This window comes from Indicator indicator, chromosome 10 (genome assembly GCF_027791375.1).
Source record: "Indicator indicator isolate 239-I01 chromosome 10, UM_Iind_1.1, whole genome shotgun sequence".
In the NCBI taxonomy this organism is placed as follows: domain Eukaryota; kingdom Metazoa; phylum Chordata; class Aves; order Piciformes; family Indicatoridae; genus Indicator; species Indicator indicator.
Window position 1 is genome coordinate 18,321,066 of NC_072019.1, and position 24,288 is coordinate 18,345,353.

Below are 24,288 nucleotides of genomic sequence, written 5' to 3' on the forward strand. Positions count from 1 at the left end.
GTTGCACATGTGGCACATAGGATGATGTTCATTCAGGGTACAGAAAAATATCTCTGACCAAAATCATCATTTTGTTGCCTTTTTTTTTTTTTCCCCTCCTTTTTCATCTCTAATCTCTGAAATAGCAATCTGCTCTCCCTGGGGTGGAATGCTGGCTTTTCCAATAGAAAGTAATTAAAGTATCTTGTCTGCAATAATGGAGATCATTAATGCATTGGCTTCCTGCTCCTGTCTCCCTAGCCTCATTTCCCCACCTATATGGTTGGGGTCTGGTATTAAATCACTTTAAGCATAAATAGATTGAAAATAATTTCACTGAGTAGTTGGTGCCTCTCCTCAGGGCACTGGATTTTTACTGTTTTCTCTGGTTTTCTTTCCAAGGTACTGTCTAAACTGCATTTTTTTTTTTTTTTTTAGAAGTGAGTCTTGCCATGGTCTGTGTTCCTGCTGTTACATGAATGAGATGTTGAGTCTTTTGAGTGGTGTTTTCTATATAATAAAGTGAAGGATTTGAAATGCATCTTGTCACCACAGCTGCCTGCAGTGTGATGGGCTTTGCCTACCTTAGTTACTGTGCACTAGAAGAGTGGGCCAAGGCTCATCTATAACTTGGAAATCAGCCATTAATTCTTGTTTTAATGCAGCATTATGTCCTCATCTCTACAAACTGAAGTTCTATTTCTCACATTTGCAAGCCTAAACTAATTTTGCAGTCCTTATGCAAGGTACTCCATGGGAAAAGATGCTGCTCTGGGGATGCCACTTGTCTGCATTTAATCCATAGCGTTTAAAGCTTTTGTTCAAGGATTTCTCTTCTGTAATATACTTACTGGAGAGCTTGATTTGCAAACAATGTAAAGTTTAAAGACAGTAGAAGTCAGCCTAGCTTTTTCAGAAGGGGAAAACTCCTTGAAGGATTTGTAATGACTGTGAGATTTAGGACAAAGCAAGCTACAGGAAAACCATGTTATGTTTGTTATAAGCAATCCAGAGAACAGTTGCAGAGTTGCAGTGCCTGGGGATATATATACAGTAAGCTGTACCCAGAGGGAGCATATCTTGAAAGAACTTCAAGTATATGGGTTTTGAGTATGTCCAAAGGTTATTACATGACTTCAGTGAGGTTTCATCAGGGACATTGTTACTTCCTGCATTAAGGAGAAAAGTGACAGTGACTGGGCTTTTCAGGGAATACAACTTCTAGGTAACTCCCTGCAAATAAGTTGTCTCTTTCTGTGCCCTCGTCCTAGTTTTGAGCCACGAGCTGCCCAGGGCAAAAGGACAGAGAAGATTTTAATCCCTTCACAAGAAGTAAGAGAAAAATGCTCCACACTGATTGGATGTTTAAATGGAATTTCTATTTACAAATATATACAAAAGGTATTCAGGTAGACAGAATACACTCAGGAACTAGGCTCAGTCTTTCACCTGGGCCTATGAGGGCAGAGCCTTCCAGAAACTCCAACCCCTTCACCTCAGCAGTCCCAAGAGCAGATCTAACTTCTCCCTGCCTAGGCTCAGGCCTATCGCTGCCTCACCAGGCCCAGTTGTGTAGCTGGAAGTTCCCTGCCAGCCAAGAAAGCCATCCCCCCACAGACCATGAGATAAGATGCACCCTCTTCCTGGGGAGGAGAGAGAGAGAGATCTGGCTGTGCATTCCCTTAAGTAGAAGAATACAAGGAAATGGAATAGAATAACAGATTACAGTATCCTGGGATGAACTGTCTGTCCCCATGGGACTCCCTAGCTTTTGGAGGACTCTTCTTTGTGGTTATGCCAATTAACTCTTGATTTCCTTTAACCTAACACAGCCCACTTTTTTTTTTTCTGTTATTTGCAAGGAATCTGTATTGCTTCTAATAAAGCAATAATTCAACAGAAGAGACAATCATTTGATTCTTACTAACCATTCCTTTTTTTTTTTTTTTGTTTTTGCTAGCCCTGGAAATCCCAACCATTAAGTTTCTTGAGAGCTGAGTGAGGTTAAAAGGCACCAACTCTTTTCCTTTGTCTGCAGAACCTGAATTTCACCGGCTTCCGCAAGATCTTAAAGAAGCATGACAAGAACCTGGAGACAGCCCGGGGAGCAGAATGGCGGGTAGCCGAGGTGGAGGTGGCCCCCTTCTACACCTGCAAGAAGATCAACCAGCTTATCTCTGAAACAGAGGTAAAGATGCTAGTCTGGGCACTGCTCCTCGTTTACCTAGGTAGCAATGTTTTCTCCCTCACTACCACTTCCCATAATGCCTTGTCTTCACTGTAACTCGTGTTCATCACTAAGACAACTGTCAATTGATCTTGAAATGCCCCTGATTTATGGCACCGCTTGCATAAATTTGGGAGTGTTCTCTTTAGAATGGTAACTTTTCAGTTGTGCAGTATTCTGGGCTCCTCAATTTCAGAAGGATATTGACTCACTTGAACGTGTCCAGAGAAGAGCAACGAGGCCGATGAGAGGTCTTGAGCACAAACCCTATGAGGAGAGGCTGAGGGAGCTGGGACTGTTTAGCCTGAAGAGGAGGAGGCTCAGGGGTGGCCTTATTGCTCTCTACAACTACCTGAAAGGAGGTTGTAGCCAGGTGGGGGTTGGTCTCTTCTCCCAGGCAACCAGCACAGTCTCAAGGTGCACCAGGGGAAGTTTAGGCTCAAGGTGAGGAGAAAGTTCTTCACAGAAAGAGTGATCTGCCATTGGAATGTGCTGCCCAGGGAGGTGGTGGAGTCACCATCCCTGGAGGTGTTCTAAAAAGGATTGGACATGGCACTTGAAGCCATGGTTTAGTTAGTCATGAGGTTCTGGGTGATAGGTTGGACTTGATGATCTCTCAAGTCTTTTCCAACCTTGTTGATTCTATGATTCTGTGATTAGCTTGTATTCTGTGATAACTTGATGCAACATGGTGAGCTTTTCATACCTTTGTTCACTGTGTTTTAGAAGATTACCAGGCCAGGGCTCAAATGTAACTCGGAAATGACAGAATTGTAGGGGTTGGAAGGGACTTCTGCAGATCATCTAGTCCAACACCCCTGCCAAAGCAGGATCACCTAAGGCAGGTCATACAGGAATGTGTCTGACTGGGTTTTTAAAATCTTCAGAGAAGGAGACTCTGTGGCTTCTGTGGGCATCCTGTTCCAGGGCTCTGTCACCCTCACAGTAAAGAAGTTTTGTCTCATGTTGAGGTGGAACTTCCTGTGTTCCAGTTTGTATCCTATCATCGGGCACCAGTGAAAAGAGACTGGCACCTCTTCTTTACACTCAGCCTTAAGGTATTTGTGAATATTGAGCAGCCTTCTCTTCTCCAGGCTAAACAGCCCTGAGTCTCTCAGCCTTTCCTCCGCTGAAGACTCTCTCCAGTAGTTCCCTCTCTCTTGAACTGGGGAGCCCAAAACTGGGCACAGTACCCCAGATGAAACCTCACTAGGGCAGAGTAGAGGGGCAGGAAAATCTACCCTTACTTTTGGTTTTAATGCAGTACCATGTGCTTATCATTTGAATGAACTTCTGTAATCTGTATCTTTACCTCCTTAGGAAGTGGTGACCAATGAATTAGAAGATGGAGACAGACAGAAGGCTATGAAACGTTTGCGTGTTCCACCCTTAGGAGCAGCTCAGGTGAGAGATCAAGTCATGTAGCAAAGCTGCTTCTCTGACTTGTCAAGGAGCCAAATTGCATTCACCATCTGAACAAAGTAGTGAAAATAATTGATGTGATCATGCTTTGCCAATTGTGTGTGGGGCATGGTCACATAATCTGCTTCAGTTCCAGAAGGTTTGGAGATAGCTTACTACCCCTATGCATGCAGACAAAGTAATGAAGGGATGAGATAAATATTAAAAGGAAATCTGTGCTAATAATAATCTATGCTTATTTTTTGTGTGCACTGAAATATTTTTCAAAGGGTATTGCGATGTCCAAGCTCTGCTTCAGCACAGCAGCAATGTGAGCAAGAATATTATATACCAGTATCTGAAGGGGGCCTACAAGAAAGCTGGGAAGGGACTTCTTAGGATATCAGGCAGTGATAGGACTAGGGGGAATGGAATAAAGCTGGAAGTGGGGAGATTCAGACTGGATGTGAGGAAGAAGTTCTTCACCATGAGAGTGGTGAGAGCCTGGAATGGGTTGTCCAGGGAGGTGGTTGAGGCCCCATCCCTGGAGGTGTTTAAGGCCAGGCTGGATGAGGCTCTGGCCAGCCTGATGTGTAACGTGAGGTGTCCCTGCCCATGGCAGGAGGGTTGGAACTAGATGATCCTTGTGGTCCCTTCCAACCCTGACTGATTCTGTGATTATGCATCATTTTCAGTTTAAAAACCCTCACTTCAAGAACAAGAGTGCAATCAGAGACCAGAGCATTGTATCTCTGATTTTAAATTTACTCTGCAAATTCTCCTGACTTTGCTGATAACCTCTTTACCCCACCTTAATTCCACCATTGCTTTCTTCACAGCCTGTACCAGCCTGGACTACATTCAGGGTTGGACTATTCTGTGGATTGTTCATTGCACTCAATGTCACCGTCATACTTTCAGGTGGGTATCCTTGGCTGGACCCAGCTGGCTGCCATGCTTTGCTTTGAATATGTCCTTGTCACTTAGTGAGGGCCTGGACCTGAACTGGTTTGATTAGGATGTTCTGGGTTTGATCAGCCTGAGTCAGATCACATAGTTGTGGAGTATTAGTTCTGCTCAGTTGCTGATTGTGTTCTTCTCTCGTGTTGTATGTGCAGATTTTGAATTTTGCACATATGCTGGTTTGTGCTCCTGATTCCTCCTTATTCTTGGAGGGATATTCTCGAAGTGCAGCATACATGGATAAAGACAAATTTCTGTCATCATTCTGTGAACTAATAGCTCTCACCTACCTTCAAAAAGGTGCTTGTAGAGCTTGAATTTTGCATGGTACTTACACCCTGTGGAGAATGAGACCAGCCACAGAGCTGTGTCAACACCATGTCACTTGGCATGTTTTCATGCAGAAATGTTTAGGATGTCAATGTCTGGTGCCTATTACTGCAATTAATTGACTTTTTCTTGTTGGCAGGTTTTGGCAAGATCATTTAAAAGCTATGATAAATTATTGCATAACTCAGCTTTTGTTCTGTTCTTTTGTGCCTTCTGAGTTTGGACTGTGATTAGAGTGAAAGCCATGATCATGGCATAGATCCAGATACGGTGCTTGATCAGCAGCAGCTTTGCTAATTGTGTGTGTGATTTCTGTGGTGGTGAAACTTGCTTAAGCAGTACAAAGGAAAAAGCTGAAATCAACGTATGAGCCCCTGCATAAGGGAAAGCCCACGACTCTGGGTTTTGACTTGAAAGAATTTTTCATCAGACATCTCTGTAATTGGATCCAGTCCTCTCTTGGGATAAAATGTCTGTGTTTGAGAAGCTGGTTGCAGTGCTTCCCATTTGGTCTTCCCCTGGTAGAGGCAGAAAGTTGACCTGTGTGAAGGGTCTGATCAATGTGTAGAAGCTGGTTTTTATTCATCGTATCTTTTTTTTCCCCTCCTGTTACTTACATGTTTGATCTCTGTGTGAGATGCAAATGTGATTGAAACCAGTTGTTTGCTTTCTCTCTCAGTATTAAGAATGAAGTGGTGACACAGTTGTGAGGATGAATTCATAAAAATGGTTACATCTCTAAAGCAGATATTACAAACTTGGTGTGAATAATGGGTGTGTTTGTGTCAGCAGCCATGATCTGATATGGAATCATCTGTAAATTACTTCAGATACTGGGCAAAAACTGTATTCATACTGGAAAGTGTTTGGGTTTAACTGGATATTATTTTGTTCTCTGCTACTTTTGCCAAATTGTTCTTATGGCTTGATTGACCAAGATCAGATTTGAGTGTTGTATGTGTAGAATCTGTGAAACAGCATTAGAACATGACTTCTGATAGTAAACCACTTCTGTATTGCCTGGTTTTAAGGCTACAGCAACATTTTGCAGAGATCAGTTCATAACTTGGAGTCTGTTATAGGCTGTTACGGGGAGATCCCAGGAGGGTGTAACCACCCCAGAGAGTATGAATTTTGAGACTTCGCTATTTCTGTGTCAGCTTTCCTAGCTGGTGCCAAGCTGGTATATAACTGAGGTTGAAATTTCATGGAAATGGTCAGGTGTTTTATTAACCAGACCCCTGTGAGATTTCATGCAAAATCTCAAGGTTCATGCTTCACCAGTGCCTTGTCTCTTGTTTCAGAATTAGGCTGTGATGTCTTTGGGCTTGTCACTAGGGACATTTTCCTCTGAGCACCCTGTTCACAGCCTGCACTTGCTGAAGGGATGAGTCTATCAAGTGCTGTGTGCCTGCTGACTCTGGGAGGTGACTTCACTTGTGGTGGATTTAAGTGGAAACTGTACAAATAGAAAATTCCTTTGCCTCAGGGCTGTAACACAGAGCCCTGGACTGGGTTATGCCACTTTGAGACCTCATGCACCTTTGCTGGGCACCTCCCTGCAAGCAAGGTCCTTGAGGTTCTTCAGTCAAACTGGTCAGGATATCTTTCTGCTGTGAAGCTAAACTAGATAGGGCCCTAGTGTCAGAGGAGAAAATCTACAGAAATACTCTTAGCATATCTTAATATCTCAGCTGCTTGCACTGTTCACTGTGTGCTTTTTCTCTAGAACTGGCTCCTGTTCCACACTGCAGTTATGGTCCTCTACCACCCAGGAAGATTAGCAGGCATCAGCTGTGGAAGTCATATGCTATGTCCTGTCATATTGAACTGTGTTCAGCTCAGGATAACCCTTTGTCTGGGTGTTCCATCTCAAATAGTACATCCATCCTAGACTTTCTGGTTTTGTCTGCAGGCATTTGAAAGACTGCTTTTGCAATTTCACATTTAAGACTAATTTCTTCCAGCTTCTTTAGGGTGTCTGGCGTTTCTGTTCGTAGCATTGACTCTCTTGTCTGAATCCAACAGTTCCTTTAAGTTTTTAAATTTAAAGCAACAGTTGTTGAGTCGTTTGTCCTTGCACAGTTTTCCTTCTTAATTTTTATGTAGTATAAAGTACAGATGCTGAGCAGATGAAGCTTCTTATGGATGCACTTTCTCTGAAGATGAAGTAGAAAAACCTGGGGCTGTAATTTAGACAGGAAGGTTTGTGGGGGTAAACCCTCAGCATCAGTTCTGTAAAGTGGCATGTTCTTTTTCTCCCACCTTAAAGAGCATGTTGCTAAGAAAACACTCAACAAAACTGAAGTTGAGGAATCAAATAACTGCATTTTATTTCTGCTTTCCTCATGAAACACACATTGGGCAACTGGGGGATGGGATTTTTGCAGAGGCTTGTGCTAGAACAAGCTGCTGCTGCATAAGGCTGCTCACAGACTGAAATTAAGCACATTTCTTTCCAGACCCCTGAAAGACTGAACAAAGGAAGCAACAGGCTTGCCAGTATTGCTGCCTTATGCTGGGATTTCTGTTTGGGTGCGGCTGGGTATCGCGCTGCTCGTTACGAATATGCATGACATTACAGTGGTGTTGAGCTCAGTGATGAGGCCCAGTTCAGCATTGTTTGAAATGCTGTAAATAGTGCTTCTTGGTTTTTGTGGGGAGCTGAAGTATTTGTTCTATCTGTCTGTTGGGATTTCATCTCCATTAAACCAGAACATTTTAGTGTGTATAGTCACGATTTATGCTAGTGCTGTCCCTTATGCCTGTGTAGTGTGAGACATGGGATTTAAGATGCTGCTAATGACCCAACTACACCAGCTGCAGAGTGAATTTTTCCCAGAAGGCTCCTAAATACTCTAAAATACTCCAATATCCTCTGACAGCTTAGGCAAATAGTCCTCTACTTGCTGCAATATGCAGGTGTGCAGGAGCATACTCTTCTTTTTGTGGGCTACAGCCCATCATCTGAGCATCACAAAATGCATTGAGTTGGAAGGGACCCTCAAAGGGGTCATCCTGTCCAACTTCCCTGCAGTGAGCAGGGTCATCTCCAACTAGATCAGGTTGCTCAGAGTCCCATCAAGTTTGACCTTGAATGTCTCCAGGGATGCATCTCAGCCACATCTTTGGGCAACCTGTTCCAGCAGTGGAGCACAGCTTTACTTCGTGACATGACTTGTGCTGTTGCTGAGGTTGTTCAATTTTTCTCTTTGCTAGGTGTGGCTTTTATAGATGGACCAAATGTGTGGCCACTGGTGAGAATCTATCGAGGTGGCTTTCTCCTGATAGAATTCCTCTTTCTCTTGGGCATCAACACATATGGCTGGAGACAGGCTGGAGTGAATCACGTCCTCATCTTCGAACTCAATCCCCGCAGCAACTTGTCCCATCAACATCTCTTTGAGGTAACCAGAGCAGATTGTAGGAGTGGTTGAGCTGCGCGACGTCTCAGCAAGATAAATCCTGCACTGTTTCCTGGCAAGAAGGTCTAATACAATTAGAAGAGGAAGTTGCTGAAGTCTGATTAGATTACAGGATTGAGCACTGCTCTCCCTTTCCTAGTAATGAGAATTCATTGTAGGTTTGGAAGTTGTATTTTCATAAGGTATCTTTGTGTCTTTGTTTTTTTATTCCTCTGTAGATTGCTGGGTTCCTGGGGGTTTTGTGGTGCCTGAGCCTGCTGGCATGTATATATGGTAAATTCACCTACATCCCCATGCAGGTGAATCCACTCATCTTGTATGGCTTCATGTTGCTTTTTCTCATCAACCCTACCAAAACCTTATATTACAAGTCCCGGTTTTGGCTGCTCAAACTATTGGTAAGTCTCAAACCTGATTTAAATAAATACATTTAAAAAAAAAAAGCTGTAGCTGAGCAATAGCAGTTAAGTTCATAGAGGTGTCACTAATCTTCAGGAGAGAGGGATTCTTATACCACTGCGTATTCACATAGCAGACTTGATAGGGTATGGACTACAAGCAGCTTCTGCTTGTCTCTACCAGTCTGTCATTATCTTTCTGTTGCAGGTAACTACTTGCTAATCTTCCTATAGACAGCTGTACACATACTTTTGCACATACAGAAACACTCAGATATCTTTGTTTGTTTGTTGCTTAAAGTATCTAAAGAGAGGGTTACAGTGCTCAAAGGTAAAGCTGCATGATTGCTTGTCAGCCCTGTTGGGGTGAGTGCCAACACTGAGAGGATTTACTGATGGAAAGGGAACCTTCACAAAAGTTACTGCTTAAAAAAAATAGGTTCTTAAGTGTTGGGGTTTTTTGTGGTCATAAACCATTTATTTTAGACCCAGCTCCTATTTTCTAGTAAGACAAATCTGTTAAATTGAATGTGAAATGTGTGTGCTACTTCAATGTTCCAGTTATAGGTGAGAGCTCCAAAAGAGCAGTTTTCAAACATGTTGGATGGCTCATCAGTTTCTTCCCAAATGGCTGCTTCACAAGTTCATCCCCCACCCTGTGTGCCCTTTTAAATTGACTTTAATCAAGTTGGTTCCCTTGATGCCTTATTCTTGCTGGATCTGCTCTGAGAGCATTGGGCAGGAGAGGGTTTGGCTGGCTGATGTTATTCATAGAATTATTTTAGTGCCAATTAAAACAATTAACTTATCTGGAACATGACAAAGATGAAATGCAGAATCATGCTTCAAGCATGTGTGTGCAGGTATAGACACAGCTAGTTAATCTCTGTGTGCTTGCCTCTGTTACTTGGTTTGATAGCTTACTGCTATTTCAGTTTCCTTCCTTTTTCGCCTTCCAGCGTCAGCCATGTCTCCTAGTTGTACCTTGTAGTCCCAGGCCTCATTAGTGTTGCTGCTGCCCCTTGGTGCTAAGGGAAGCACTGGCAGTGCTCTAACCCTTGTGAGCAATAGTTGTGTTAATTTACCTTAACAGGGTAAGAATCTGTGTTCTCAAAGCTCTTCAGGCAGCTTCCAGTAGCTGCTCCATCCCCAGCTGTCTCTGGGCTACGCTGCAGTCCATGACACAAGCATGCCTTTGAGTGTGCAGAGGCCATTTCATCCTGAGGTCTCCTGGGGAAATAAGAGCTACATCAAAATGCAAGATCACCTTAATGGTGGGAAATGACACAGTAATTCTGGCTGTGTGTTAGGTGGAAGGTAGGGGGGAAAAAAAAAAGAGGCCAGACAAACCACATAAAGGGTAACTCAGGCTTTTCTAATTTCTATTGTAGGTAATTGCCTGCCTGGGTGTATTTTACTCCTCCGTGCAGCCGCTGGCAGCTCGCTGGCTGAAAGGAGGTTTAAATAACACAATTCTTAAAACTATGCTCTTCACATACATTTTATTTGGTGAGCATTTTTCTTCATATGCTCAATGTGTTTCATTGCCAGCCACAAGGAGTCTGACATGTTGGGTGTAGCAGAGCATTATTGGCACCTTCCATTTTTCCTTGAACCAAATCAGGAGCATACTTCAGCGTGGTGTAGCATTTCCCAATGGATCTGTGAGGCTTACTGCATCTGCCCATGATCATGGAATCATAGACTGCTTTTGGGTTGGAAGGGACCTTTAAGGGTCATCTAGTTCAATTCCCACCCTGTAGTCAGCAGGGACATCTTCAACTAGATCAGGTTGCTTGGAGCCCTGTCTAACCTGAATGTTTCCAGGGATGGGTCTTCTACCACCTGCCTGGGCAACCTGAGCCAGTGTCTCACCACCCTCAGTTTAAAAAAAAAAAAAAAAAAAAAAAAAAACCCACAAACCAACAAAAACCCAAACTCTTCCTTACCTCATCTAAATATCCCCTTTTAGTTTAAAACCATTACCAACTGCTTGTTGGTACTTGTGAGTTGGAATCATAGAATTGTCAGGGCTGGAAGGGACCTCAAGGATCATCTAGTTCCAACCCCCCTGCCATAGGCAAGGACACCTCACACTAGATCAGGTTGCTCAGAGTCCCATCCAGCCTGGCCTTAAAGACTTCTAGGGATGGAGATTCTTCCACTTCCCTGGGCAACCTGTTCCAGTGTCTCACCACCCTCATGGTGAAGAACTTCCTCCTAACATCCAATCTGAATCTACCCACTTCTAGTTTTGCTCCATTCCCCCTAGTCCTATCACTACCTGACATCCTAAAAACTCCCCTTTTTGCTAATCCCTGAGGGATTGCAGGTTACATCTGAATCAATTTTCCTCTAAGTAGAAAAAGTTATGTAGCCTGTAGTAAATTTTAATTCCCATGCCAGGCTCATCTTTCTCACCTACATGCTTAGGTGAGTGTTCTTTGCCCCTTTGCTGCTGGATGTGGAGCTAATAAGAACGTTTGTGTAGGCTGAGGAGAGCAGGTCAACAGGAGGACTCAGATCCAAGCAGAGGGTATGGCACAGTGTCTGCATGCCCACACTCTCTGCAGGGAGCCTGTCTGAGAGGGCTGAAAATCTAAGAAGAGTTTAGCTCCAGCTAAAATGTCTACCATCTCAGCACTTACTCCAACTGCAGTAATCAGCACCAGGAAATCTGTTCTCAGATTGTGGAACTGTTGATCTATAATTGCGACCGATTGCTTGAAACCGAAGTTCAACTCCAGCTTTTGGTCTTTTATTCTTGTGGCCTGTCTTCTGTGGAGGATGCTGAATACACTTGGCAGCTGGGAAGCAAGCAGTTGCCTGTGGTACCTGCCAGCACCCTCTAGTAGCTGGGCTGCAGCAGTGCTGTAGCAGTTGGAAACCACAGTGCCTGACGTGTAGGGTCAGGAGGTTCAAATGGCAGCTCAGGTTCTTGAGGATAGCTGGCAGAGATGCCAGTGCCTTAGCTAGGTCATGGCTGTGTCTGCTGACTCCTTGTCTGCTCTAACCTTTAGGTGGAAAGCTTCTATTCTTTTCTACTCTCTTAAAAGGTTTATGCTGTCATCTGGCAGTGCTAAGTGTCTTTCCCTACATTTTATAAAAACATGGATTTTATTCTTTTTTTCATGGAGAAAAAAACTCGTGAAGCTGTTTTCATTTCATTTGTTTTAGTTAGTCATTGTTTGCAGGAAAAAAAAAAGAAGGGTCTGTGATGAAATGGGTTAAGATAGTATCAGGGAGTGCTGAAAACAGAGGAAGGACCTTTTCAAAAGGGAGGTTGGTGTAGTTTCTCTGACCTCTGCAGAAGCTGTTCTGCAGCTGGGGGGCCTTGAGGACAGAGCTCTCCAAAGCCTGGCTCTGTTTGAGCCTTTGTAATAGTTGCTGTCCTACGTGAGCACAGTGCTTTCTGGGTCAAGATCCATATCTGCTTTATGCCACTAAGTCTTAATCCCCTATTTGGCTTTAAAATTTAGGACCAGAGCCTTAAATTGGCATTACAAGCTGATGGGAACATGTCAGTCCTTTCCCGGGTTCCTGTCACTGTGCACCTTCTCAGTTAATAAGGAGAGCAGTGTGAAAGATCAGTGTTACCCTGCACTTTCATTAATTTAAAGGTTCATAAATCTCTGAACTGCTGGATGGTGCTGGCTCTGTCTCTCTGAGAAATTTGCCATTAGTAACTATAACTAACTGGGTAAGAGAGAGTTGTAATCAAAGGTAATGGACCATGAAAACTGTCTGGTTTGGAAATAGTAAAACTGCCATTAAGGCTTAGAGGGAAAGTGGGCTGGGATTGAGTGGGAGTCTAATTGACATGCAGTAGGATTTCCTCTGCCCTTTCTTTAACTCTTTCCCTGCTAGAGGCTTTGGCACATCCAGCAGTAGCAATGGTCACTTTTACACTAACACTGAAGAACAACTCACATGTTAAGTAAATAGAGCCATGGTAGGACTAATGGCCATGCTGAGGGTCTGTAATCTGCTGTTTAGTGTGAGGAAGAAAGTGAGTGTGAAAGATGTCAATAAACAGGACATAAATGTCTGAAAGAAAACACTGATCAAATTGAGGAGCAGGAGAAAAAAAAGTTGTGTAGAGTTCTTACATGGAGACAGTTTCTGGTAACTCTGGTGAAGGAGACTGGGCTGTTCTGCCACTAAAAAATCAGAAGGGGAGGGGGCATGAATGGTTGCATGAAGGAGGAGGAAAGCAGGAATGTTATTTGTACTAAAACCGAAGAGACAGTTATCTTTTTTTTTTTTTTTTTTTTGTCAGCACAAGGGGAAGGTCAGCAATAAATCTTGAGGTATTTCTGTTATTTCCATATTTGTTCAATGCTGTGATGCTCTGCCACTGCATTTAGATGTCTTTGACACTGTCATGAATTATTCTTTATTGTTTTTCCCTGACAGTTTCGAGTGTTCACTGCTCCCTTCCACAAGGTAGGCTTCGCAGATTTCTGGCTGGCTGATCAGCTCAACAGCCTGGTTGTGATACTTATGGATCTGGAATACATGATCTGCTTCTACAGCTTTGAGGTTCAGTGGGAGGACAATGCGGGGCTTCTGGCAAATACAGGTAGAGTGATTCTGGCAACTTGTGTGAGTGTGGTCAGAGTGATCTGAAAATCAAGAGGATGGAGTCAGGCTCTTTTTGGTGATGCCCAGTGACAGGACAAGGGGCAATGGGAGGAAGCTGAGGCATAGGAAGTTCCCTGTAAGCATGAGGAAATTTTTTTTTTTGCTGTGAGGATGACAGAACACTGGAAGAGGCTGCCCAGGGGGTTTTGGAGTCTCCCTCTCTGCAGATATTCAAAACCCGCCTGGATGCATTCCTGTGTGATCTGGTATAGGTGATCCTGCTCTGGCAGGGGGTTGGACTGGATGATCTTTTGAGGTCCCTTCCAACCCCTAACGTTCTGTGATTCTGTGAAAAACACTGAGCAAGGCAACTTCATAATCATCTGTCTGATCTGAAGAAGAAGGTTACCAGTGACACAGGAAATTAAATAATTGGCGTTTCTAGTAAATACAGCATTAGAGAGATTCTGCCCTTGCTTGCTTCCATCCAGAGAAATGGAATTTCACATCTGTGTTCATTTCCTAATCCAGTCATTTGGCATGATGTGTATAGTCATCAAAGAATTTAGACACGGCACTTCTTGATTGGAAGGAGAAATCCATGTTCCTGGCATTGTTGTTTTATTTCATACTGGTTTTGTTTTCAGCCTGTTCCTGTTGCTCAGCAAGAAAACGAGTTGCATGAGCTTGTTAACCATGATTTTTGGTGATCTAGCCTGCTTCTTACAGGCCCTGACACAGTGCCCTAAAGCAAGAGAGGATGGAGAAACTTCCTTGGAGCTTGTTAGTGCCACCCCTTATTCAGTCAGAGCTGATGCTGTGGTGCCAGGGCTGTGCGTGCTCTGCCACTTCTTTCTAGCCAGAAGAGCCCCAGAGCTGGCATATCAATTTTGACTTTGGCCTTCCCCGGGGCAAAAATGGTACCTGTCTCCTCCTGAACTGGGCTGTTGCCTTTCCATTTCCAAGCAGTGACTGCTGGCAATTTGTTATCTGATGGTTTTGACACTTTGCTGGAAGAATTTGCAGTATGCTGCAATAAGCATCAGTGTTTGCTTTGTTCATCCAATCCGTCTGATTTTTCTCTTCCTTTATGACAGTATTGCAAGTAACTGAATTTTTTTTTTTTTTAAATAAATAAAGCAACTGAGTGGATAACAACTTGTCTTATTCCAGCCCAAACAGGAATGAGGGTGCAGTGCTTTAGGATAATTAGCAGCTAATAATAAAGTCATAGAATGGTTTGAATTGGAAGGGACCTCCAAAGGTCATCTAGTCCAACCCCCCTGCAGTGAGCAAGGGGTATCCTCCGTCAGAGCAGATTGCCCAGAGCCCTGTTGAACCTCACCTTGAATATTTCCAGGGATGGGGCCTCAACCACCTCTCTGAGCAAACTGTTCCAGTGTTCCATCACCCTCATGGTAAAAAACTTTTTCCTAACGTTCAACCTAAATCTACTCTTCTGTAATTTCAAACCATTGCCCCTCGTTCTATCACTGCAGGCCTTTGTAAACAGTCTCTCTCTAGCCTTCTTGTAGGCCCCCTTCAGTTACTTGAAGGCTGCTATTTGATCTCCCAGAGTTTTGTCCAGGGTGAACAACCTTGCCTCCATTAGTGTAAAAAAGAAACAAATGTTTGTTAGTCAGCGAGGTGTTTGGTTTAGATGTGGTGAGGGAGACAACACAAGAATGTGGCATGCTTGGAGGGTTCCAGGCAAAGCTGGGTTTTTTTTCTGGTCACTTGTTCTATAAAAATAAGACTTTCAAACATCAGGAGTGGGACAATGTCATGTCAATGTAGTTGCCTCTCACCTTAGTTGCTGGGCTATGCCCTAGCTTTGCTTTAAAAAAAAACCCAACACAAATCAAAACTAAACACACACACAAAAAAACCCCAAAACACCACCAAACAAAAAACAACCAAACCCACAACCAACCAACCAACCAAAAAAAAAAAAAAACCAAAAAACCCTCCCAAAAATAACCCCCCAAAAACCCAACCAAACAAAAAACAACCCTAACAACAATAAAAATAACCAACCAAACACACAAAACAAAAACCACACCCCAAACACAAACTGAAATATGTTTTTTTCCTATTGCAATAAACAAGAAAAAAATAGGTCAGGGATATCTTAGGCAACATAGCATTTTTGAGCTGTCCTGCAGAGCTTGGAAATGCTCTCCCATTTATGCACAAAAATCCAGTGTCGAAGGCCTTTTGTGATTCCATCCTTAATTTGATTATTCACAGTTCTGCCAAGGGCACAAAATGAATTTAAAAATAGGTTATTTCTAATCTCCTTGCATGCTGATTGTCCTGGCAGCAGTGAATGAGTTAGAGGATGGTTTGTCTGAATTCATTATTGATGTCCTATCTTCTCAATGCCTCCAAGATGGAGTAAAGGACTTCAGGATACTTTCTGGTGATGAACTTCTTGCTGTTCTGGATGTGTACACGTGTGTGCCTAAGCACAAGGTGTTGATGGGGAAATGCTCTTTGTCAAGTGATCTAACTTCTACAGAAAGGAAAACAACAGAAACTCTTAAACTTACAGATTCTGTCTCTCTGAAACTTCTTTTTTCCTCTTGCAGATAATCAGATTTGTTACAGCTACTCCTACGGAGTGAGAGCAGTTGTCCAGTGCATCCCTGCTTGGTTGCGATTCATCCAGTGCCTGCGCCGTTACCGTGATAACAAACGGGCCTTTCATCTGGTTAACGCTGGAAAATATTCCACCACCTTCTTCGTGGTGACATTTGCAGCCCTCTACAGCACTCACAAAGGTATTGGTTCATTTGGAAAATCCTTCTGCAAAGTTGTGGGGCTTGCTCTTTACATGAGAGAAGCTCAGAATTTGGCATCCCACTGACTCATCAACTTTTGTCTGTTGGCACCTGTGAAACATCTCAGTGGAAAGGCAAAGGTCTGCCTCGCTTGCAAAGGGTATTTTAAGGTCTTCTTTTAGGGATTTTTCACATGCTTGGTCTGATTAGGACTGCACTTCTGGAATGTGAGAGAGAACTTCTGTGTTTCTTTCTCAGCAGGAGGAAACTTGAAATGCCTGTCAGGTTTTGCTGTGAAGGGAAGTTGAGTGGGAGATGGATAAGGAAAACGTGGGTTGAGAGTAGCTCTGAGGAAAGAGACCTGGGTGTATTGATTGATGAGAAGCTGAACATGAGCCAGCAGTGCCCTCATGCAGCCCAGAAGGCAACTGTGGCCTGGGCTGCATTGAGAAGAGAGTGGCCAGCAGGGCGAGAGAGGTGATTCTGCCCCTTTACTCTGCTCTTGGGAGACCCCACCTTGAATACTGTGTCCAGTTCTCTGGAGTTAGTCCAGAGGAGGACCACAAAGATGATGCAAGGGCTGAAACACCTCTGCTATGAGGACATGCTGAGGGAGATGGAGTTGTTCAACATAGAGAAGACTCCAAGGGGACCTTATAACTGCCTTCCAATACCTGAAGGGATCCTACAGGAAGGCTGGAGAGAGAGACTTCTCATAAGGGTGTCTAGCAATAGGACAAGGGAGAACCATTTTAAGCTGAAGGAGAGTAGGTTCAGACTGGATCTTAGGAAGAGGTCTTTCAGTACGAGGGTGGTGGCACTCTGGAATAGGTTGCCCAGGGAGGTTGTGGATGCTTCCTCCCTTTCCCTGGAGGTGTTCAAGGCCAGGTTGGATGAGGCCTTGTGCAGCCAAATCTCATTGAGAGGCATCACTGCCCATATCAGGAAGGTTGGAGTGGATAACCTCTAAAGCCATTCTATGATTCATGAATAGCTAACCAGGATCATCTAAATAAAGTCAGTCCATCATTCCTGAGCATAGGGAGATGTGCACAGTGCCAGGAATATGCCCTGTCTGGATTTTCCTGTGTGTCTTTATCCATGTTTTTTCTGCAGCTGGCAGGGAGTTGTTTCCAATCCATTTAACTGCAGATTGAGCTCTGATCCCTGAAGTTCTCCATCTCCCTGGAAACGACAATTACTTGATTCTACTCTTGTTCTGAAGGAAAAAAAAACTTTTAGTTTCTGCACTTCAGGCAGTCGCCCTGCCTTTCATTGTTGCAAACTCCTAACAGCTGTATTCTTTTCTTTGAAAATGCATGCCTTCCACAGCTCCAGAAATTAGCAACTGTGCACACCTAGGAGCAATTACCCTGAAATAAGGTTGTGGTGGGGCAAGGGGAAGTGTTCAAGGCATCCTTCTAGTTAACATGCTGGTTTTTTGGAGGGGTGGCAGCATTGTTAGAAACCTTCCTGTGGCCATAAAATTGCTGTTTGGCCATAGCTGAGCCTGAAGTCACAGGGATAATGTTCCTCAAGCCTTGCATTGTAACATCAGAGCAGTGCATTGGGGTGTGCTGGCTGAAGGCTGGAAGTCAAGCACTCTGTATCTGGAGGTGCAGGCAGACTTGGGGTGGGAACATCAGTGATGGACACAGTGCCTGGCCCCTCTGCACATCTCCTCTCTGCTGCCATGTCCCCAGAGCTTGTTCCTGGTATAATGTGTTTGCTCAGTGACATTCTGCAGCTCTTCAGTTCCAGCCCTGCAGTCCAGTTAGTCACCACTGCCAAACCCTGAGACGAGACAAATACAGATTGCCTGGCTGTAGTCACTGCTTATATGTTTTTTATATACAGTGCCTGCTTTGGGGAGGCTGAGTAATGCTTCTCCCTTGGGAGACACCCTGGATGAGCCTTCTGTGGGAAGGTTGGGGTAGATTAGGAGCTAAGAGGAAAACCAGCATCTGTCAAAACGTCCTGTTGAAGGGTTTGACCTCTTTCTGCTCCCCTTGAAGCTTGCACCTGTGCCAGTACTGCTGACCCTCCTCCTCATTGCTGCCATACATAACGGTTTGCTGTTCACGTCTGGCAGGGAGTGGGTTGTAATGAGGTGTTTACGTGCCAGGCACGGGGCTTGTTCCAGTTGCTGAGAGATGTCGGTGACTCCCAGCTTTTGTCCATCCAGTTTTGTCAGTGGGAGTCAACAGCTTGCAGTTGTTGGTATTGTACAGAAAGCTTTAGAAGCTTGGTGGCCTTTGGAAATTACACGTTAGCAGAGATTTTGTAAATGTCACTGTGCCTGGGCTTGTAGTTGTTTTTCAGAGGGCTGCCAAAAGACCTTGCTGTGCTTTCTGAGCTCTGCAAACCTATCCTGACAAAAAATGCTCTTTCTGATACACTGTGCCCATTAAGAATCCATTTTTATCTCTCTGGTTTACATAAATTCCCAGTTCTTTTTGAACTGGGAGTCAGATGGTCTACCATTGGCTTGTTGTGATGTTAGTTAAAAATAGATGTGCTGCTCGCCCACACCTGTGTTTCTGCTGAAGGACAGCGAACACCCATCCCTTACCTACGAAACATCTGCTGGGGGCTAACTGCTTGCTGGTGAGAGAGCAAGCACTGCCCAAAAGGAGTGTCAAATGGATAAAGGTCCTTGCTTCTCAGACCTGCTCTAAACTGCAGTTATGAACCTTTAACTGCAGCGGTAAGAGGAGTTTTATTTAAACAGTCTTTCATGCCTGTGTTTGTAAGCCTATGACTTGTACCTCTGGAATGACAGCTTTTGGCTGCCAGGATGAGGGGGTGATTGGTGACCTTTTCTTTGAGGTCAAGTAATGTACACCGGTGCCTGTTCTGCACTTGGGACTCCTGGGGACATTGCAGCCCTCTGGAAAGGCTTGTCTTCTTCCCTCAGTTTGAACATTGAGGAATTTGTAGCTGCTGTATAGGATTTTTACCTCACATCTGTGTGAAGATGGACTGTGTGGCCAGAAGGATTTGTTGGTGCTGAAAGCCAGCTAATTCATACAGAGTGCACTTAGAGCATTCTTCTGCTATGTTTTCATGTGCTTGCTGGAAAACAGCTCAAACTAATGTGCAAATGCCACCTTATTAAGTGATGTATGCTTCTTCTAGTCACATGTGGAATTTTCAAGGTCACATGGGCTCTTTTCAGTGGTGCTCAATGATAGGACAAGGGGCAATGGGTACAAACTACAACACAGGAGGTTTAACTTGAATTTAAGGAAAAAGTTCTTTCCTGTAAGGGTGCCGGAGCACTGGAGCAGTCTGCCCAGAGAAGTTGTGGAGTGTCCTTCTCTGGAGACTTTCAAAACCCACCTGGACACTGAGATCCTGGGCAACCTGTGTGGATGACTCTGTTTTAGCAGGGAGGTTGGACTACATGATCTCCAGAGGTCCATTCAACCCCTACCATTCTGTGATTCTGTGTTGCTCTATCCCCTTCTCCAAAACTCCTGTAGCTAAGGATCCTCCCAGTAACCCAGTGTACGATGGGAGCTTGAGGAGTACTTGAGTTTCCCCCAAATACCACTGTTTAATAATTCTCATTGGTCAGGCAGTGCATCATTCTGATTCTTCCCTCATAAAAGCCATTTCTTTATTTTTCTTCCTTTTGATGTAGATGCAGAATGCAATTTTCTCTGCTAATTGCAGTTGGGATGTGTTACAGTGTGGTGGGCTAGAATCCCCCTAGACTGGTACAATAGTAAATTCTGTTAGGTTTTCTCTCCCAAACTTGCAATCATGTTGTCCTGGGACTAAGACTATTTTGGCAGAGTTAACTCCAAGACATCATTTTGATATTCAGATATTGTCTCAATTAGTGAAGCTGAGGTGGGAGCAACCACTCCACAACATAAAATAGCAGAGAGCAGACAGTTGTTGTGTGGCCAAATGTTGATTCAAGCTGCCCAGCTTCATCAGGACTCAGAAACAAAACCACATTGCAGGGGTGGCAGCAGCAGCCCAAGGACAACTGTTGCTGAGCTCCTGAAGGAAGAATTCTCAGTATTTTTATATCACTCAAAGGAAAGGGAAGCCAAGGCCACGTTGTTCTGTAAACATAGTCCTGCAGGGTGTGCTTGCGCAGGCAAATGAGGCATATCTGTAACTTGAAGCTACCTAGCAACCCAAGTGTGTGTGTGCTCGCAACGCGGCCGAGCAGGAGCCTCTGCTGCCCCAAGGCTCTTTCCGACCCTCGCTTTGCATCAAGTTGTTCAGCCCTGGCATCAACTTCTCTGGCAGTGCTTAGTAGCTTTCCCCAGAGCTAGCCAACTGAATATTATATTGCCTTATTTAATCCCTGCAGAAACCTACTGATAATCATAGAATTATTAAGGTTGGTAAAGACCTCTAAGATGATCAAGTCCAACCATCAACCCAACACCCCCATGCCCACTAACCCATGCCCTGAAGTGCCACATCTGCATGTTTTTTTGAACACTTCCAGAGATGATGACTCCAAATGATTAAGCTCAAGTCTGCAGCAGAATATTTACCCCAAGTGCAGTGTTGTTTTGACACAAACTGCTTTTTGCAGTGTTTTCATGCTGCCAAAAGCAGATGGGCTTTCTCTGACAAATGCAGCAGTAGAGCTGCTTCCACTTCAGTTTATTGTAGCAAGCCACAGGGATCTCCTTTTGTTTTAAGTGCACTTGCATTTAAGAAGATATGCTGACATATGTAGAAGAGCCAGCCTTGATTTTGTTCCTCACATAGACCTGGTTCAGGCTTTGTAAGGTAGCACGTTTAGGTGTTCAGCTCTTAGGAGAAACAATACAACTGGAGTGGTATTGTACTACTCTAAGAGTGCTCATCGATTCTTAAGCTTTATGCATGATTTATGCTCCAACTTTATTGTTTGTAAAATGAGATGCATCTTGGGTTTGCTGCTGTCAGTTTTCTCTTCCCTTGATGCCTTTGGCTTATGTGGTGTCATCAAAATATATCTGACTCACCTGGAATGTAGATTTGTCTTCTGCGCTTGAAGAACAGAGCTCCTTGAGTGCTTTGTAGTCTTCCATCATTTCCTTATTTTGTGGGGTTTTCTGTTTCAGCCTGAGCATTTGTGTGGTTACCTTGTTGTTTTTTTTCAGGAACACATTACTGAGTTAAAATTGGCTGTGTGGGATTTTATCCTTTGACTGAAAGGAAAGATGATTTATGCTAGTTTTCATGGTCAGTTTGATTTACACACCTTGTTCAATAAAATCCTTGTGGTCTGTGGCTAGTGTCCAGCTATTTATTAACCTCTGCATTGTTCTAAAGATAATTCACATGGCCTGGAAAGTTGAGTAAGCTTCTTTTCTTTCATACTGCTCCCACGCTCTTTCCAGGTACTCCAAATAAGAGTGCTGAATGCTAGTTGCCATTGGCTTGGAAGTGCCCTGAAGAGCCTTTGGTGGGTCTAAGATAATGTGACTGCCACGCACACTGCCTCTCTCATTAAACAGCCCAGGAAATTGACAGTAATTAAAAATACAGAAGTTAACTAAATAGGGCTGTCTCCAAAGGGTAGTGCTCTGTGTTCTCATCCTTGCCTCAGAAATGAGCTTTCTCTCTTGAAGTGGTGTCTAAATAGTTTTGGTTTTTTTAAAGCCACCATGAAAGCAAACAGTGAAACTCCTTGCTTTGCCAAGGAATAGAGATGTGAGCTGCCATCCTTCGATTAATGGGCTTTTGCAGGAAGGTGTTGGACCATCCCTTACTAACAGAGAGGTTCTGCCAGCTCTGGCCAGATGAAGATGAATGGGAAACGTGCTGCTGTTTGAAAACAGGGTGGAAGATTCCCAGGTCTTGTAACCGCTGCCCATTCCTCGTTAATCACGCTGGTTTCAGCTGCCAGCACTGGTGACACTGCTGGCGCAGACGACTTTCCGCCAGAGTGCATCGCTGCTTCTCCCTCTCCCATGGTGTGTCCCACTGCAGCTTCCTGAAGTTCCCTTAGGTGTGACGTACAGGTGAAGGGTGGTGATGCACCCAGCAGGAAGGGGGAAAGGATGGTGGGGACATCACACTCTGGTACGCTGGGGAATGGAGGAGCATACCCGAGTGCACCATAGCTCTGCTCTTCTCTGCCAGCTGATAGACTGAGAAGTGGGTTGTGTACTTAGCCCTTGTTACAACCATGTTAGAAACTGTGGGGTGCAACTCCTGTGGAGTGAATTTGCTGCTAGGTGGAAAAGTAATTAACTGTGATCCCGAGTGGTTACAGCGGGAGAGGAAAACAAGGTGGTGTGAGAACTGGGCCTAAAAGGACTTTTATAGAAGTCAGATATCCATGCCACAGCTTGTAGCAACTCAGCTGAGAAATGCCATTTCATTTCTAGGGAGTGGGAAGTGGGGCAAGGCAAAATAAGTGGACATAGAGAATTTAAGTACAGATCTTCTTTTAAAAAAAAAAAAGTAAAAACTTTCCTAAAAATCCCCATTCCAAATAGAACAAAGCAAGTACCACATGTGAGATCCTATTCCCTAGCTTATCCCTTGTATGTTGGTACGAGGTCTCCCATCGTTCCCCCTCTTTCATATCACTGGAAGAGCTGTCAGCACTGTGGGAAGCCAGATGTTTGATTTAGGTGTCACAAGAGCCTTACAGGGTGCTTTGATTGACCTCTTGAAGTAAAACAAACTTTGTGATGGGATTATCTGGCTTCTTGCCTTAATACTTGCAGGTTTTGTGCAGCTTGCCTTAGCACAACATACTGGCAACTCCATCAGGATGATTATTTGGAGCCGAAACGAGCAAGGTCTGTCACATTGCTGTGAGCTAAAATGAATTTTTGTCTGAAACCCTGTCATCCTGTGCCCGGGAGGCCTTCAGTAATGAGTTGTGTTCATTAGTCAGTCTTTCTGATCCTTTCTATCAGAGCAGCAGCAGTGTCATTTGTGAAGAATTGGAGGCATTGCCATGGGCAAACATTTCCATCCTGGCCTCTGACCTCCTCCCAGCTTTGACGTGGATTTCTGCAACACCTTGAGCAAGCCCAGCTTCTCCATGCTGGCTTGTTAGCTCCTCTAATTGCTTAGACACCTGTTCTGGTGGTGGTGCTTCAGGGTGGAGCTGGGAAGGGTGAGGAGTAGAGTTGCAGCAGGACCATCCAGGCCAGGGCAGAGGTGCCGGCAGGAGCTCGCTCTCCAGCAGCCTGCGGTAAGTGAATGGGGAAGGCGGGAGGAGCTGGCAGCCTGTGCTCCGTGGGGAGCCTGGGGAGGGGATGAGAGAACCATGTTGGGAGCTGCACCTCCAACGTCAGCACAGATGAGGCATAAAATCCCACAGGGAAATCTCCCCATGCTTTGTAAGTCTACAAATGTCAAGGGGGGACATTCCCGGTGCTGGCAGCTGCGCCGTGGGGGAGAGGCAGCCTCGGCACCCTGCCGCTGAGTGATTCCTGCATTGGCTTCTCAAGCTTGCAGCCGAGAGATGGAATTTAATAGCTGGGATTTGGGAAGTGGACTGGCAGTACTGCTTGTATCCCTTCACACTCTTCAGTGTTGGAGGTGACTGGAGAAGGGAACACCAGTAAATAAGGTGCAAGCAAAAAGGGTGGCCTACTGATACATCATGTCATGAGCACTTAAGAGAGGGGAAGCCCGAGTTGTTTTGGTTTTCTTTTAATGGAACATTTTAAGAAAAGCAACTGTCAGATGTGTGCAGGTCTGGAGCTCTATGGTGCTGCAGAAATCGAGGAGATACAGCAGAATCATTGAAGAATATTCTTAATCTTGAGTATGTTTTTTTGGTTGCTGTTATATTGTGGAGAAATCTGCTTTGGGATCTCAAAGCACCTCAGACAATGTATCCTGATCCCTAACTTGTCCATCAAAGGCCGTCATTACCATGATAGTTATTTTTGATTATTAATCCAGATATTCTTATTAGTGAGTCTGTTGGCAAACACTTAGATTGGAAACTCCATCCTCTCAAGGTAACAGTTAAATGTCCCTCAAGAATACTTCTCAAATGCTAGAGAAGCCACCATCAGAAGACTCAGATCAAATCTCAGTCATGCCTGAATTGCTTCCTCCTGTTTGCAATGAAAAGGCATTCTTCTGTTTGTGAGATAACAAGCAATGAGATCGCTGAAGTGTCTTGAAATTAGACACAGTTGTCTTCTTCTACAAACCCAGTGCAAACCTGCAGAGTATTTTCAGTCAACACATGATTTGGGGAT

The 24,288-nt window shown here is 44.3% G+C and overlaps 1 protein-coding gene across 2 annotated transcripts in view; it reads left to right on the top strand.

The window, feature by feature from the left end:
• The window catches only part of XPR1 (xenotropic and polytropic retrovirus receptor 1), a 121,758-nt gene that overhangs the window by 87,754 nt on the left and 9,716 nt on the right, over window positions 1-24,288 (top strand). The window contains exons 5-12 of one of the 2 annotated variants that reach the window (XM_054384486.1): window positions 2,018-2,167; window positions 3,527-3,610; window positions 4,447-4,528; window positions 8,120-8,307; window positions 8,544-8,723; window positions 13,140-13,305; window positions 13,706-13,711; window positions 15,899-16,090. In XM_054384486.1, coding sequence (XP_054240461.1) covers window positions 2,018-2,167; window positions 3,527-3,610; window positions 4,447-4,528; window positions 8,120-8,307; window positions 8,544-8,723; window positions 13,140-13,305; window positions 13,706-13,711; window positions 15,899-16,090 — 1,048 coding nt within the window. The remainder of the gene's footprint in view (window positions 1-2,017; window positions 2,168-3,526; window positions 3,611-4,446; window positions 4,529-8,119; window positions 8,308-8,543; window positions 8,724-13,139; window positions 13,306-13,705; window positions 13,712-15,898; window positions 16,091-24,288) is intronic. The other variant, XM_054384488.1, reaches the window with a different exon arrangement.